This window comes from Nanorana parkeri, unplaced genomic scaffold (genome assembly GCF_000935625.1).
Source record: "Nanorana parkeri isolate BGI_ZX_2015 unplaced genomic scaffold, ASM93562v1 scaffold132, whole genome shotgun sequence".
NCBI lineage: Eukaryota > Metazoa > Chordata > Amphibia > Anura > Dicroglossidae > Nanorana > Nanorana parkeri.
The window spans coordinates 1,975,705-1,993,037 of NW_017306400.1; the positions used below are offsets into that span (position 1 = coordinate 1,975,705).

Sequence of the window (17,333 nt, forward strand, 5' to 3'; positions counted from 1 at the left end):
AGGAACAGAGGGTTTTTTTTTTCGTTGGTAGATCTCATGTAGCTCGTCATTTGAAAAGTAGATCTTAACACAGAAATTGTGGGCACCCCTGTTCTAGAGCATTATAATGTATAATGGGCAAAGAAGGGTTGTACTTGCAGATTTTAAAAAATTATTTAATGGACATTGAAATCCTATACACTAATACCAAACTACATGGAACAGAAACTCAAAACCGTTAAAATGCTCACACTGTAATCACCAGATATCACAGCATCATGCTAGATGAAGAAATTTAGTGTAAGAAAAGTTACTATTTTAACTCTGAAATTTTCTGCTTTTGTGAACATCTAATGTAATGCTCATTAATACTGTAAATACGGTTACCGTATTTTTCGCTCCATAAGACGCACTTTTTTCCCCCCAAAAGGAGGGGGAAAATGTGCCTGCGTCTTATTGAGCGAATTACGACGCCCGAGACATGCAGTTTCGGGCGCCGGGCGAGTAGTAGGAGCCACTGCTCGTTTAATACGAGTGATCTAACGAGATCACTCATATTAAAGCCGAGCAGCGGCAGCTGCGATCGAGTTCAGCAGTAGGAGCCACTGCTCTTTCAATACGAGTGATCTAATGAGATCACTCGTATTAAAAACGAGCAGCGGCGACGATCGAGATCACCATAGAGCAGACGAAGAACGGACGTTCTTCGTCTGCTCTGTATGATCACCGAGACCGTGGCGCTGTAATCACAGCGCCACCTGTCTCAGCGGTCACTAACTGCAGCTTCTGTCACAGCTTCTGTCATAGAAGCTGTGACAGAAGCTACAGTCTGTCGAGTGCTCCATAAGGCGCGCCGGACCTCCCTGCTTCCCATGGTCCGGTGCGTCTTATGGACCGCAAAATACGGTATTTACAAAAGGGTGAAGAGTTTGGAGAAGGCAGGAGAAGAGAACAATCTGGGACAACATAGCTGAACTGGAAATTTTTTCTAAATCAGCTATTTTGTCCTAGATTGTTCACTTCTCCTGCCTTCTCCAAACTCTTCACCTTTTTGTGACTAACCCTGTGTGACTTATCTTCATGAAAAAAACCCAAGCAGAATACAACTGTATTGAAGAGCAGATTAATTGATGAACAAGGGTTAGAATAAAATGGCTGTCATACCTTTTATACATTGTCCAGTGATCCTTCAATGTGGCATGGTTTTCAATTATTTCATCAAGAGTAAGCAGAACAGTCAGCAGTTCTCCTAAGTGTTCATACATAGTCTACAAAAAAATTAAATGATGCATACATCATGGCAAGAGGCAATACAGAATACTTAATGCCAATTTTACCCAAAATATGTATATGGACTCATTAGGTAAATGTATGTGTTGTGTTCTAAAACTCCCAGCCTAAATTATAACCATGACCATTTATTCTGTTAAAATTTAAAATATATATTTATATTTTTCCACTAAAAGTATTAACGTCATTGAAAATCCTTACCAGAAAATGCACTCCTGAAGTTTCAATTATCTTTGATTCATTCCTGCAAAAAGCAAGTTACATTTCATTAAACGTTTTGACTAAAATTTTCATGATAACCCGATAACCTAAAAATGCAAAGCCTACCAAAAGTACCCATACCCAGCAATGTCCTCGCCTGTAGAGCTTGATTATTTAAGCTACACAGCAAAAGTTAGTATTTTATTACAAATGCCACATACACACCCAGTAATGACTTTGGCTGTGGCAAAGAGGACAGAAAAAGTAGTCAGAGCAGAACTTCAGTATAAATAAATAATTTTTTTATTTATACTGAATTTTTTATAGAAGGACATTGACAGCATGGTCCTGATCTCCTGCTGGAGCCCAAATGCGGAACCCAAAGTTACAGGTTTGGAGTAGAATGCAGTAATCTCACTTAGGGCTTGTTCACACTATGTCTGGACCATGTCCAGACCACAACAGTTTGTTCCCAGACCAAAAAAAAAAGCATCCCAGTGTATCCCTATGGTATTTCTGGGCTCTGTTCATACCAGCACAGTCCGTTCCGATCCAGACCAAAAAAAAAAATACTGCTGGTCTCATTTTCTCTGGTCTGGAATGCACTGGAACGCATGGAAATGCATCAAAAATGCATACAAACGCACTTGAAAGCCAATTTTAAGCTGAAAAAGAAAAAAAAACCACCATAATGTGGCAAAAACGCATTGCGTTTGCAGACCTGCTCCAGACATGATGTGAACATACCCTGAACCAGAAATAGTTATGTGGCTGGTTACTTTGCAGTTATTACAGTACCCCTGGCATCGGCAACCAAACACTTCAAATAACTTTATTATCAAAAACCACATGCTAAAGTTTTTGCTTATTTCTAAATCTGTTCCACTATTTTAGGAACTGGGTAGCAGATATGACACAGATATCACATACTCTACTTTTATCACAAAAATTACCTGCTGCTTGTATACAAGGCTGCTAACTGATGGACAACATTTATTACTACCTCGTAACATCTTGTAACAAAGCATGAAAGCTCCTGAAAAAAAAAAAACAGTAAAATATTATATAACAGAAAGAACAACATTAAAGCAATACGACTATCTTTTGCCTTGAGCTGCACAGAAAATTACTCCTTGCTACTGAAAGCTTCAACCAGTTTTAAGCAATCATATCATCTGTTGCATACTAAATATGTGACACTCATACATGATTGTAAAAAGAAGGGATGCAATGATACTTTTCGAGTACCAGTGCCGATACTTGGCATTTTCATGAGAATCTACCGGGGTTGCAGTGGTTGCAGCTGGGACCTAGATCTGGTGCTCCACCACTGTCCTGAAATCATTAGTCGGTATTGTTTTAGATAAACTGTCACATGACAATAAACAAAAATGTAGTGTGCAGTGGGGCTAGGTGTGGAGATGCTGTGTAGACTTAGCCACCACCTACTCCTGGTATCTGCCTTCCACAGGCAGCATTCACATGATAATTTTAGGCTAGTCTGAAAGCATAACAAATGGCAGTGAGGGTAGCCGTCACGCTGATCATAAGAAGAAAGGCAGGGGTGATTACACAGGAAAAAGTGTCTAACAGAAATAAGGCCAATATTTCTGAAAATTCTGGACCACAGGAACAGAGTACATAGATGATTTACATACCTGTACATTTCTTGTAATACATCATGCATACATGGTGTGCCCTTCCTCTTCTAAATCCTCCCAGTCATTCATTGCCAAGTACCCCCTTTCCCTTGTGGCCTGAACTCCATCCACTTCATGCAAAGCATGTCAACACATTGAAAGGATGAAAACAGGCTTTCATTTAAAGCCAAAGGAAAGAGGTTTAATCTAAGCCTAACCTTTAACATACTCCATGAACCTACCTCTAAAACAATTGAATACAACCTCCAAGCTCTAAACCCAAACCTAACTAACCTTCATCACAAAAATGCACAATATTAGCATCTATTTAAAAGTAACAATTGTGAAAAAACCTAAGAGTATATAACAATTGTGAAAAAACCTAAGAGAGAGTAAATGACTACAAGCATTTGACTAATTAAAGCCACAAAAATTAACCTAAGCTTATTTTGCTCCAGTTGGTAAAAAAATATTGCCCTAGGATGTCACAAAACATCATCATGATAACGACAAATAAAAGAAGTTAAAATATCGTAAGAAGAGAAATTTCCTTCTAAGAGGAAAATTTACCTGCAAGAATGAAACAAACCTTCCCATCTGAATCTGGGAATCTCCCTCCACAATACTGGATTCTAGAGCTAAAAATAAAATCAAACTCAACATAAACATCATTCGTGTCAATAAATCCTGTTATATTTTTTCATTTCTGTATAAAAGTATATCTAAAAGGTTTGTTTTTTTTGCTTTGGATAGTGTAGGAAATGGTTAATACCCTTGTCAGGTCTTCTTTCCCTGTCTTTGTACCCCTGAGGAAATTTGTTTTCACCTCATGAATTTTGAAATGTTGGATTTCCCAGCACAAGGGTGCAGGATTCCTACTGCTCGACACCCAGAACATGCAGCTAAAATGTAGAGTGGGGGCACTCGTTTTCACTTGTAGCAGCCTGCTAGCCCCTGTGTGATAGCAATAACGTTAAGTGAAAACAAAAAAAAAAACACAAAAAATATAGTTATAAAAAAGGTAAAAAGAAAAAAAAATTAAATTGTAAAAAATCTAATAAATAAAAAGGGCATTGTGCACAAGTGCTGCCCCCCATTCCACTGCGTGCCATAGTATGGTAGCCGAGCAGCAGCACTCTCTAACACGGATAATGCGCATTAGAGGGTAAGTTCACTTTCCCAAATAATTTGGGAAAATGGAATTACCAGTCCTTCTTTCCCTCTGCTGGTATGGGTGTACTATCGATACTAGCCTTGCGCTATGGATTTTGAATTTCGCTCACATGTTGCAAGCACTCGCAATGAGAAACAATTGTATCACACGTGCATTGTCATGAGGGGAAGGAAATTGTGCCCTCGCTTATCCATGGACAAGTCGTTTTTTTTTCTTTCTTTAATTTCCACACCCTTGCATCATTCTGTCCCAGCAACAATAGTCACCAGGATAAATACACAGTTTGTCTTTGTTCTCCAAAAGAAACGCGAGGATCATCAGCCAACTTGGGTGAAAATTGTCTGGATTGTGCATTAAATCTCATGTTTTCAGGTACCTTTGTCAGCACTGGGTTAAATTAAACAAGGCACCACTTATTGGCATTCCTCTGCTCCACCTTTCATAAAGAGGTCCCAAATACAGTTTTATTGTTTTGTCCTAAACTCCAGGACAAGGGTCTGTACATTTTGGGGTTGCTTTATAAACTGTACTCACAGGGAACAGCTCTGTGGATGGATTCACAGCGCAATATGGCCACCATATGAAGCAGAGGAGAATAGGGATGTCATATGCTTCTCAGCTCCATCTAGTGGCCATAATATACTGTTCTTTGTAGAAAAGGTTTTTTTTTTTAAATCACCCCACCTCCTTTTTGTTCTATGCACATTTTAAATGAAACCTTTATATACATACAGCTGATCTGAAAAATTTAATCAAAAGGTAAAATAAAATAACGCAAGTCATCCTTCTTAAAGGGGAACTATGAGGTGAGTGAAAATTTTGAGCCGACGTGCGACAATGAAACTGTCACACCTTGGCTCAATAGATCGGGAATTGAGCGAACGCATACCGTCGTTCGCTCACTTCTCGATCATCTCACTGCAGAGAGCCGTGACTGTCCCATACGGCGCACTGCAGGGATTACCCCGCTCCGATCCTCCAACGCTGACTGGAGGAACGGACGAGGGAGGGGGCCCGGCACAGCTGGCTCTGCCTCTAGAAAGGCAGAGCCAGCTGTCACTTACGCAGCTGGGTGGATCTCAACAGTAATGGTGGGATCCGTCCCGGCTGTGGCGGTCTCAGTATATCGCGAGCTGTAGATACTGAGCTTTGGGTCACGGGAAGACGCTAGTTTATGTCCTCCCGTGACCCTCAGGAGAACTATGGGGAAAAACACTTACCCCATAGTTCTCTTTTAAATTTAACTTTCACTCTAAAACGTTTCTCGCTGTTGGCATGCCAGACAAGACTGTGCTACAAAAATAGTCAGGTGTTCTGGGGAACATTTATTTTAGCAGTTGGATCTAGGAATACACCGAGAGTAACTAGACTTACCTCCTTCTCCATAGAATAATAGACCATTATAGAACTTTGCTTCTGCCTGTATAGCAAAAGACAACAGCAAGTTAGAACACAAACCGCCATAACATATGCAGTTTGGGTATACAACAGGAGCAAGAATTCAACAGTTCTTGTTTCCCAGTAGAAAATATATCATTTATGGAAGAAGAGAAGCAGTTGCCACATCCAGGAGGCAGGATAAACTAACCAACTATACTATATTAATAACTCTGCTGCATGACATTTACAGTAAAGCTGATGAGACACATTAAAACCTGGCTTTTCCCCAAGATCACATCTGTGTCAAATTAGGAAGCCCATGAAGTGCCAGATGGTACAGATCTGACAATTTGGATGTCAGGCCGCAAAAACAGATTAGCTAGGTATATAGGTCCTTAAGAGAAAAAAAAAGAAAAGAAAAAAAAAAAGGCTAGAGAGCAAGTCCACATTATTTTGGGGTCTATTTAAAACTAATTTGCAGAGTCATTTGTCCCATGAATCCTTCTGATTGTTCATTTTGTGCGAATAGATGCAAAAATGAACATTTATATCTTTTCTTTCCAGGTCAAATGTATGTAATGCAATACTGCATTATGGCCACTAAATGAGGAGCAATGAAAATACTTATTTCCTATGCTCCATCTGGTGGCCAAAATTAAGTATTACATTACAATCATCCTGAAAAGAAACTATATCTAAAAAAGTTTGTTTTTGCATCTAAATCACACAGAAAACAAATGCTCAGGTAGATTTGTAGGACAAATGGCTCTGTGAATTAGTTATAGAGAGACCTCTTTGTGTTGTCTTGGGTCACAAAATCATTGCCATTTGTATTGCCATTAACACATATGGCTGACCCACTACTGCAAGACAAATATGTTTTCATCAATTTGGAAAGAGAACGAACGTACATTTATCGCCCTTAGTAACCAATCATAATTATTTTTTAATGGTTTGAAAAAATGAAAGCCAACGTCTGGCTGATTGCTATTGGCAACAGTACCACTATCGTTCTAATTTTCCTGTTTTCCAGTTCTGATAAGTCAATAAGAGTTTTGACATTTTTACATGTTATTTTAAAGTAACAATGGTCCCGCTGTCTAAAAACACAGTACACCCAGCGCTGCTTGTAGGTCCTCTACAATCATGAATGATGTGGTTGTAGATGACCTAGCTGGTCAATCAGCTTTCTTGCAACAAACTGCCAACTTACAAACAAGCTCAAACTCCTGTGAAAAGAACTTACCTCGTACTTTAATTTCTTAATCTCGCAGCACAAAGAAGCATATACGGTTATAACTTTATTTAAAACCTAGAAAAGGGAACAAGCATAACACAAGAGATATTATGTTAAGCAAAAGAAGACAAAAGCTACCAAAAAAAAGTAGTTATCTAAATATTTTTACAGACATTAAAGTAGATTTGAACCTGAACTGGATGACCTTTATTTTACTAAAAGCTCTGTGTATCATGAACAATTGTTATGGCTTTTCTTTTTTTTCCCCCATCTCAGTGCTGCCAAGCTCCTCCAGCCTTTTCAAACCACATACACAGCTCCACATCATTGCTCATAATTCTCCTTTAAGACTTTTCAGACTTCCCTAACTGCATGCTTGTTCCAGGTCAGAGACTCTCTTGGTAACAAAGCCAGTATTAGAACAACCCTGCAACCCACAGCTTTAAAAATATGTCAATAGGAGCTCACTATGTCTAAGCTCACAGGCTCCCTTTAATTACAAGTATAGTGATACAGCCATGGGAAGGACCAAAACATACATTGCCATAGGTAAACCAGAAGCACGTCTCTTTATATTATTTATAGAAGCATCATTTCTAAAGAAAACTTGTACTGAAAGTAATATGGAGACTGCCATTGCTGGCCTTCCTTTAAAAATGCTGGTTGCCTGACTGCCACTGGATACTTGAACAATAAACTTCCATACTTCTATAGTACATGTTTCCTGTAATGGGACTCATGAAAAAGCCACTATACCTTGTTTTCTGTTCTGATGAGTTCCAGGAGAGAAGACTGCTCATACGGCACAAGCTAAAATAAAAGACAAACCAGTCACTATTTCTGCTGTAAACCTGATTTAAAAGAGACCCGGTTACCATCCTATAAAAAAAAAAATGCAGGTAAAAGCACAGATAAAGGAAGAACTTTAAATGCTTGCTTGCAGCGTTTTTCATTACATAAATTATTTTTATTCACTTACAACGTGCCTTTGAAATGTGGCTATTTCACAAAGGGTCAATTCCCTAGCACAGCCCCATCCCTTCTTGTTTGCCATAGCCCTCTCCTATTCTGGTAGTGTCCAATTCAGGCGTAGACAACTTTGGCACTTCAGCTGTTGTCGAACTACAAATCCCATGAGGCACTGAAAGACTGACAGCCACAGGTATGACAGGCAGAAGCATGGTGGGATTTGTAGTTTCCCCATAGCTGTGGTGCCAGGGTTGCCTACCCCTGGTCTAATTAATCTTCATGCTGGCCCAGCTCCTCCACCCCTCCTTTCACCTCCCTAAATAACCTTTTATGTAGCTGCTGGGAAAGGAGAGAAGGGGAATACTATAGCATGACACTTTAGTGACAGCTAAGTCTGCCGAGGCTGCTAACACATCCATACATACACCATCTAAATGAATGTAATTGCAAAATCATTTAAATTCTCTCCATGAGTGCAAAGAGTGCCTTCCTGATATCATGAGGCAGAAAAAGGAAATGGAATGATTCAAGCATTCAGTGCATAACAAATAACACATTGTCCTGAACAAGGAAAGCAATCTATTCAGGAAATGGAAGCAAAAATGGAAGCAAAGATAAAGCTATTTTTCGGTGAAAACTACAACTGCATCCATTTAGATCTAAGGGCAAGCATTCCTTAAGCTGACCTCTCATTCTATTATTTGTCAGATTGGTGCGCTGACCCAGTTTCCGTACATCATAAGGTTGCAGATGGAATGTGTCTCTCTACAAGAAGACATTTACCTTCAGGGTTACTGGATCCAGACTGAAGTCCCACACATCTCCAATGGAGTCATCCAGGGCATTTTCAATCCTGCGAAGCTGAGATGTATACTCCTCCAGAAATTTCCCATAGTTTTTTAACTGGACCTCAGCATGGATTTCTGCAAAGAAAAACACATTGAGTGGCATTAAAATATCCATCTGTGTTATAAAAAAGGAGCTTCATGCACGAGAAGTCAAAATGTGTGTTGTTTAGAAAGGAAAATGATACCGTGATTTTTCATACTTGTTTATAAGAGCAACTAATGCAAACACAATACAGCATTGAATTGGATGCTTACTTTGCGAATATGAGGGGTGTCCGTTTATACAGACAGGCAAAACAGACGATTTTCATTTTACTGTGTCTCGCCCCCATCCCACCAATACTTTCCTCCTGGTGTACCCCAATTAAAACAAAACATTATGGTGTCAATCACTGAGCACCACTCAAATAGATGGGCCTAGGCAAAGTCTCTCAAAGTCTGCCTGAAGGGAGCACAGGGGGAACAATACAAGTCTCTTACAGGCAGAAAGTTGCCTATCTTCAGTCTTCCCTTCCTCCCCCACTTACCACTCTGTTCTGCACGTCACAGGTAGGAAGCAGTAAGAAAGATGGGCTGTGATAAGCCGTGATGAATTTTTACACTGCCATGTCACAGGGTAAGAGGTAACTGAGGGACTGAGCTTTGGGAGTGTGATGGATATTTACACTGCCGTGTCACAGGGTAAGAGGTAACTGAGGGTCTGAGCTTTGGGAGTGTGATGGATATTTACACTGCCGTGTCACAGGGTAAGAGGTAACTGAGGGTCTGAGCTTTGGGAGTGTGATGGATATTTACACTGCCGTGTCACAGGGTAAGAGGTAACTGAGGGACTGAGCTTTAGGGGTGTGATGGATTTTTACACTGCCATGTCACAGGGTAAGAGGTAACTGAGGGACTGAGCTTTGGGAGTGTGATGGATATTTACACTGCCATGTTTACACAGGATGCCACAGGGTGAGAGGCAGCAGGAGTGTAGGATATGAAAGACAAGCTTTCTACAAACAGCCAGGAAAATAAAGGCTACTGTGCAGACACCAAGATTTCCATGTCTGTGTCATCCTGGGACCAGCATTATTATCGCAAAAGCCAGTATGATGGCTAAAAGATGGGACAAGGAACCTTCTGGAAAAATAAAAGGAAGCAAAGAGGCATTGTCAGGAGAAGAAATGCCTGTTGGTGTTATACATTACTTAGCAAGCCTGATTTAAAAAAAAAAAAAGAGCCTTGCTTTATTTGGAAACTTAGATTTCTACAGAAAAAAGAGAGAAGCGGATTCATTTACAAAACTGAAAGCACTTGATTTCAACTGCCTTTTCCTGAAAATGAATCAGCATTTCCAGTTTATCAGTCAGCTCCACAGTAAACTCAGCATGAAGCGGTTTTTAAAGCTTGATTTAGTTTCCTAATTATTACTGCATAGTCAATGAGCATCACTCATTACCAATAACAGATAAAAATGACTCCAAAATCCCAGCTCCAGCAGCAGACATGATATCTTATTTCAGATCGAGTCCTATGCTGCCTTTCTAGATCACTGGCAGAAAGAGGAGTGGAAAGCTTTTTCTTCAAAGCTCTTCAGGACAAACAATTAGGACCATGGCACACCAGTTTTCTCCTAAAGAAATAAGAGGTGGGGGTGTCACTGTTGGCCTCCTTGTAAAAATGCTTTTTGCCTGGCTGTTAGGCTGATTGTCAGAGATTAATACAAGTACACGTTGAGTGAGTGCCTTCAAGTGTCCCCCTTTAACTGCTTACTCTATGGCGGTATTGGGTGCTCTCCTCCACTGGAATGTGAACGGGCCCTTGGCATCCTCCCTTACAATGCAGGACTGCAGGTTGTACAGGATGACATCAGAGAACTGCAACCGGTTGGGCAGCAAAGTCAAGAGGCTTTGGGGGAGCAGCTGCACAAAGAGGAAAGTTTCCACTGTTCATCACTCGACACCTGCAGCATGACTTCAAGGCCATGGTACACACAGACTTCAGAATGTATAACAGCAGTGTGCACAGCAGGCTTTTACAAAGCATTTGGTAAGCATTCAGCAAGCTTTAAGCGGATTTCTTGAAGCTTTCAAAGCATCCTTTACCTCCAGTTTGGGGATGATAAAACAAAGATCCTAATGCAAATGCTTAATGTTAATTCTAAAAAGCTGTTAGAAGAAAAGTAAGTGTGTACTATGAATACTGATTCCCCTCCAGTCTGTTCAGCCACGGGCAGCAAAGAAAATACTTGGTGCTCCATGTTCTGCTACAGAGGAGCATGTGACAAATTCACCTTCCTATCACGTGACAGTGCTGGGTCTTCGTGAATGGCCCTGTGCCATGACATATGGGCAGGGAGAAAGTCCTCAGGCTTGTGTAAGCTGAGATCTTTTACATGGTTCCAGTTTCTTAGTCTTGGAGGGGTATAGGAAAGCCAAGTATGTGCTGTTGGTGGGGGGCATTAAGCCTGCAGTGAAACCTGTGCGTTCCATGAATGCGGGCCAAGCACGGTTTCATACGTTCAAGTGGTCAGGAAGATGTGCATTTTTCCGCGTTTGTAGGCAAGAAAAACCTCAAAACCTGCATGTGCTTTTTCGCCGCGTTTGCAGGTCCCTTTGAACTCAATGGGGATGCATGGTAACTAAATGCACACAAACACACACGAGCGTGCGCAACGTGATTCGCGTTTACGGAACATGCAGGTGTGAATGCGGGGTAAAGCAAGCTTGTTATTTTGCCCTGAATGGATAAAGCAAAAGGTTTGCTGAAAGTGCCCCTTCACTCCATGTCTTTCTTGCAGCATTTTGGATGTGTTCCGGTACGTTTTTATGTCAATGGGCTTTCAGGTGCATTCCAGTGCGTTTACATGTTTTTGGAAGTTCCAGACCAAACAAATGTGACCTGCAGTATTTCTATGGACCGCAATGGTGTTAAAGGAGAACTATGAGGTGAGTGATTTTCACTCATCCTCATAGTTCTAGCCGACCTGTGACAATGAAACTGTCACAGGTCGGCTCAGTAGATCGGGAAGTGAGCGAACACATACCGGGTTCCCTCACCTCTCGATCCTGTCACTGCAGAGAGCCGTGACGGGGGAGGGGCGGGATTCCCCCCTCCCCGCTCCCATCCTCCAGCGCTGACTGGCGGAACGGACGGGGCGGGTACAGCTGGCTCTGCCTCTAGATAGGCAGAGCCAGCTGTCACTCATCCAGCTGGGCGGATTCAGACATAATTGTCGGGATCTGTACCGGCTGCGGGGGTCTCAGTATACCGCGAGCTGTAGCTCGCCGTATACGGAGCTTTGGGTGACGGGAGGACGCTAGTTTGTGTCCACCCGTTACCCTTAGGAGAACTATGGGGAAAAGCCCTAACCCCATAGTTCACCTTTAACTAAGCTCAGAAATACCATAGGAGTACATGGGGATGCATTTTTGGACCAGGCAGAAAACATTCTGGTCTGGATCTGATCCGGACATGGTATGAAGGGGCCCTTAAACAACGGCCTCCATAACGGAGACTCGGTAAATAGCAGTGTGTTTTCTATCAACAATGCATGCAAATATATCATAGGTATTGCAGAAAGTAATACGATGAACAAATACCATAAACCAGCTACTATGCAAACTAAAAAAAGTTGACCAGCCTAAGTAATTAAGCAAAAAGCTGTTTTCACAAACAAACATTCAGCCAGACTCTATTCTGGGGGATTTGGCTGCGCTCCCCACTTTCAAAGAGCTGCATAGCCTTGAAAGCACCTTGGTAACATCCTAGATCAAATCCAAGACATTTGAGTAGATGACTTCACTGAATACAGTAGCACTTCAGTGAAAACATACAGCATTCATACAAAAGACCCCCAGCATTCTAAAAGCACAACCGTTTTCGTATTAACTGGTTTGCTTCATTCACAGAAACACAAAGAATAAGTGGTTTACAGTTATGTGTTCAAAGGGCAGCCACAATTGCTTACTATATGTACAAGCTGTGCTAACTACAGAGTGATCTTTGCTTTACTGGTTCTCTAATCACCTAGAAATTCTCTACATTTATTTATAGGGAGGGAGAGATAGAGCTCCATCAAAACGTTACATAGAAAACAATATGCTTTTTACTTGGACTACATTTTAAGGGTTTTTTTTTTTTTTTTTAAATCAGTCATTCGTCAAACAGTATAAACAGCCAGCCAACCACTACATATTGTGAAAATTGTCCAAACTTTTACTTTAAACTAAACACTTTAAATGTTGCCTGTTTCTAGCAGATTTTGATCTCCAACGACTGCATAAATGCATTGCCGCACAGACATAGTCAACTATAGACCCTGCTATTAATGATATTTAAAATCAGACGCGTGAAGAAGATGCTGTCTCTTTGTCAGAGGTTATAATGCAGATACAGACAAGCTAAATGTAAATAAAGCAATGTTTACACAAGCCTGGGCATGAGGAAGAAAATGCAGACATATGAGATTTTATGATAAGCTGCCACATATTTCTGGGATGTAAGAGAAATAACTAGTTTAAATAAAATTATCCTTTAAACCAGTGGTTCTCAACCTGTGTAACCTCAGGATCCACATTTGTCCTTGGCCATTAAGTCATGACCCAAGTCACGCGACATTGCGGTACAGCGCGTTCCAGTGCAGGCGATCGAACTGTGAGTGAGAGGTGCATTTGGGGTGCTATTCAAACAAATGGCAATGCAACACACCTCCCTCACCAGAATTTGTGGTAGGTGCGATTTTGCGTGGTACAGGGACTGTGCGATTATCGCACTGTACTAGTGTGAACTTGCTCTCAAAGGAGTGGATCCTCAGCCTGGGTCCAGTGTGGGCTGCTGTGCTGTGACAGACCTCCATCCATATGTGAATTGCTTGTACAGCTTACCTGTAGGAGGTGGCAGGAAGCAGAATGTGATGTCACTCCGGTCCAGGCATCCCTACAGGACACATGAGGGAGCTGTAAGCTGTATGGATGGAGCTCCCCCGTGGCCATAGTCCCATCCCACCTCAAGCTAACACTTGGCACTGGACAGCATATTTTGAATGGCTGTTTGGCGTGAGAACTGACAGTGCTGCGTAGGGGGAGGCTGAGGAGCCTCTCACCTAGAAAAGTGGAAGGCATGCGGTGACCCACTGAACGTGGGGTCACGACCCACCAGTTGAGAACCAAGACTTTAAACCATTTATAAAAACAAATCCAGTAACCTAAACACATATGTGGGATTGTAATCTTAGACAAATGGAAACATGTTAAACTGCTGAACACTAGTGATGAGCCTGGGCTCAGGTACTGAGACATTATCCTGGTCCGCAGCTGCAGAGATCAGGAAATGTCTCTGTGCCTGTGATTGGCGCTGCGGCGCTGTCAGCTTCCTGGCGGGCTCGGCACGTGGAGCTGCGAATACGCTCGAGCCCATCACTACTCATCACTACTAAACACTGCTTCTGTTATACAGGTTTTTTGAAGTATTATACAAAGCACAAACAATGACAAAAATGCAAATAACGTGGTCAAAATAAAAAACTGCAACCTGACAGAAAGCAGTTACTTTAAATGTAACGTCTGTTTTAACCAGCAAGAAAGACTTATTCCCGTGAGCCAAGTCATCCATGTTCATGCCTCTTCGTGACCCTCAGCTTCAGTAATAATGCCTTCATGTTTCTGTATTCTTCCGCTGGGGTTATAAAGAATATAAAACATAAAGGAATGAGGGATGAAGAAGACTATCCTTAATAGGGACCAGAATGGCACACAGAAGTTTCTTTGAAAGGCGTACAGATTGCTGCCGTGCCCATTCATTAATTCAACTCAAGTTCGTCTAAGAGGCATCGAGCATCTAAATTTATTCAGTGTGACTTCTATTCATAGGAGAGAACAGCTGCCCGAATGGAAGTATGGGAAAGCACAAAGCCTCTTCCACAATCACATTTGTCCCTGTTCTTGTTGATGTTTTTCAGGAAACTCGGTTAAAATTAAACAGCACAACAACAAAAAAGTTGTTTTTTGGCTGTATTATCGAAATGTATGTTGTTTACTTCAACAGGAATATAAAACACAAATGAGGGAGAGGAATTATCACAGAAGAATGCCAACTGTAAAACAAATGATATACAATCTAGCCATCATTGCACATCAATATGTAAATATATAGAAAATATGCTTTGTACACATACAATAAGAGGCAGGTGATACATTAATAGTAACAAAGACAAAAATAACCTTCTTGATTTGGATGGTCACTTTTCATAATGATAACAAAACGTCATGACATGCAGAGGACACGACCAGCTTGAAGATGCATATAACTAAAGTGACTCCTCCGTCATTAGCACAATACCCTAAATATGTAGGGCAAGAATTAAGAGTAATTGCTAGCGTACAGCACATGCATGCCTTAGTCGCCTGGTTCTGTTCAATTAACGCATGCTACCATGCAACACAATCGAGTGAGAGGTGCATTGCGTTGCCATTCACAAATCATGCATGCACCTTTTTTTTTCAACGCCGCCACAACACAAAGCACGGTATTGTGGTGCAGAATGATCAAATGCATTGTGTGCAGGAGGTGCACTTGGGGTGCCATTCAAATGAATGGCAACGCACCTCCCACACTGTTAATGCATGCTAGGTAAGTTGCACAGAACCATGTGAATAGTGCACACACGTGATGTGAACAAGCCCTAGGGCAGAGGCATGCAGTGCAAGTGGCTGATGGCTGTCCTTTAGGAATAAACAAGCAGTTAACCCTTGCAGTGCAGAGGCAGCACTAAAAAAGGGAAAACTTTTGATCTCCCTGGTGTTGAAGTTTTAAAGCTAAAAAAGTACATCAGCTTTTTGTTTGGGCAACATCATACATTTTTGGCCCCATGGACTTCAATGGGGGGCATCTGAACAATATTCATAATGCATATTTATATTGTGCGGTTTGTGTCTTCTCCTCCTAGTAACTAGATTCCTATCGGATGAGTACAAGTGGCTTTAGTCAATGGTAGGGCTGCAGCTAATGATTATTTTCATAATAGATTAGTTGCCTGATCATTTTTTAAATTAATCGATTGGTTATATTAAAAAAAATGTTTTATCTCTCATCATCGGTTAAATCGATTAGTTGTTGCAGCACAAGTCAATGGTAAGAGTAATTAAACAGTGACTTGCAGTGGACATACGCCATTGACATGGGGCAAGCATATGATATTGGCGTGCAGTGGGCATACGCCATTGACATGGGGCGTGCAGTGGGCATACGCCATTGACATGGGGCGTGCAGTGGGCATACGCCATTGACATGGGGCGTGCAGTGGACATACGCCATTGACATTAGACAAGAGTTAGATATTGGCATGCAGTGGACAGTGGCAGTTGTACATAAGATAAGAATGGCATAGTGTCAAACAGTTAGGCATATCATTAGATCCTTGCAGGCAGTGATATGATGAATGCAGTTGGCATTAGTCAATGACAACACATAATTATTAAAGCAGTGGCTTACATGGGCCAGTGACAACAGACAAGCATTAGATTGGCAATACCCATTGTACACAATACAAACATAGTGGCATGCATGTAACACTGACCAAAGACAAGAAGCATGCATTAGACGGTGACATGCAGTGGCCCCTGTCATGTGTGCAGTATTAGTGACTAGCGGGAAGTAGGAGGTAATAGCTGCTGTCATTTGCTGTCATGAGACCAGCAGCAATCTGTGACCTCTGACATGGGATAGTTATCACCAAGTGCAAAAAGCTCTCCTCTGTCCACTGCCATGAGATGGGCATCAGCCAGTAACATGAAGCTGGCACCATGATTAGTACCCATTAAGAATCAGCTGCCCTCCAGATGAGGTCCAGTCCTGTGTGTATACAAGGAATGGCAGTAGCCCCCTCCCTCTAGAACAAACCCCGGCTTACTCTGCGAACCGTCATCAAAGCGATCAAACTCCCAGTCCGGAGACAGGGTCTCGGTAGTCGCCGCCATCACCGTCCTGTCCAGGGATGACCACCAACCCCGCCCGCCTCCTTTCCCCGTGACACCCGGGACCACGTGACTTCCTGCTGGAGTACGCCCCTAACCAGAGGAGGTGGGGACAGAGCCCCAGCGGCCATTGTAACTGTGGGCACATCTGGAAGCGATGGAGCAAGATGCTCGTTTGCATGTGTGTGTCATCGTGATATTAAGTAATGATTGTAATGCAACATCAAATATACAGTTCAAATGCACATATAGAAGCTATTTAACCTATTATTTTCTCAGCTTGGTGACCTGACTTTCCTCTGCTGCAGTTAAGCAACAAAGCTTGGTCCCTGCCCCTCAGCTAGTTATTGGGACAGTGGATGAACAGCAACCAACTGATGAGGTCGTTTCTGCTCTCTCTCTTCACAGATTTGTATGTATTGGCCCTGACGGCTTGATCACACAAATTACAGTGCGTTCCAGAGGAGTAGCTGCTGGAATGCACTGTAATCGCACACTAAACTCCCCTCTGCGTTCTGAGGCGGTTGAGGGCGTGGCAGTGCCATTCATGTCAATGGCACCTCAGGCACGGCCCCCGCCCGCAGTGCGTTAGCCCGCAGCGGAGCACAAGGTACAGGAATGCCCTCCATTCCGGTGCAGCGCGATCTAAAAAAGTGCCGC

At 42.0% G+C, this 17,333-nt stretch overlaps 1 protein-coding gene across 1 annotated transcript in view; it reads right to left on the reverse strand.

The window, feature by feature from the left end:
* The window catches only part of KIAA1033 (KIAA1033 ortholog), a 45,640-nt gene extending 28,901 nt beyond the window's left edge, over positions 1-16,739 (reverse strand). The window contains exons 1-9 of the mRNA XM_018553874.1: positions 16,610-16,739; positions 8,654-8,793; positions 7,658-7,711; positions 6,911-6,976; positions 5,659-5,704; positions 3,681-3,748; positions 2,424-2,506; positions 1,471-1,513; positions 1,144-1,247 (exon numbers count right to left, since the gene is read on the reverse strand). Of these exons, the coding sequence (XP_018409376.1) occupies positions 1,144-1,247; positions 1,471-1,513; positions 2,424-2,506; positions 3,681-3,748; positions 5,659-5,704; positions 6,911-6,976; positions 7,658-7,711; positions 8,654-8,793; positions 16,610-16,676 (671 nt within the window). The 5' untranslated portion in view covers positions 16,677-16,739. The remainder of the gene's footprint in view (positions 1-1,143; positions 1,248-1,470; positions 1,514-2,423; positions 2,507-3,680; positions 3,749-5,658; positions 5,705-6,910; positions 6,977-7,657; positions 7,712-8,653; positions 8,794-16,609) is intronic.
* Positions 16,740-17,333: the final 594 nt, after the last annotated feature.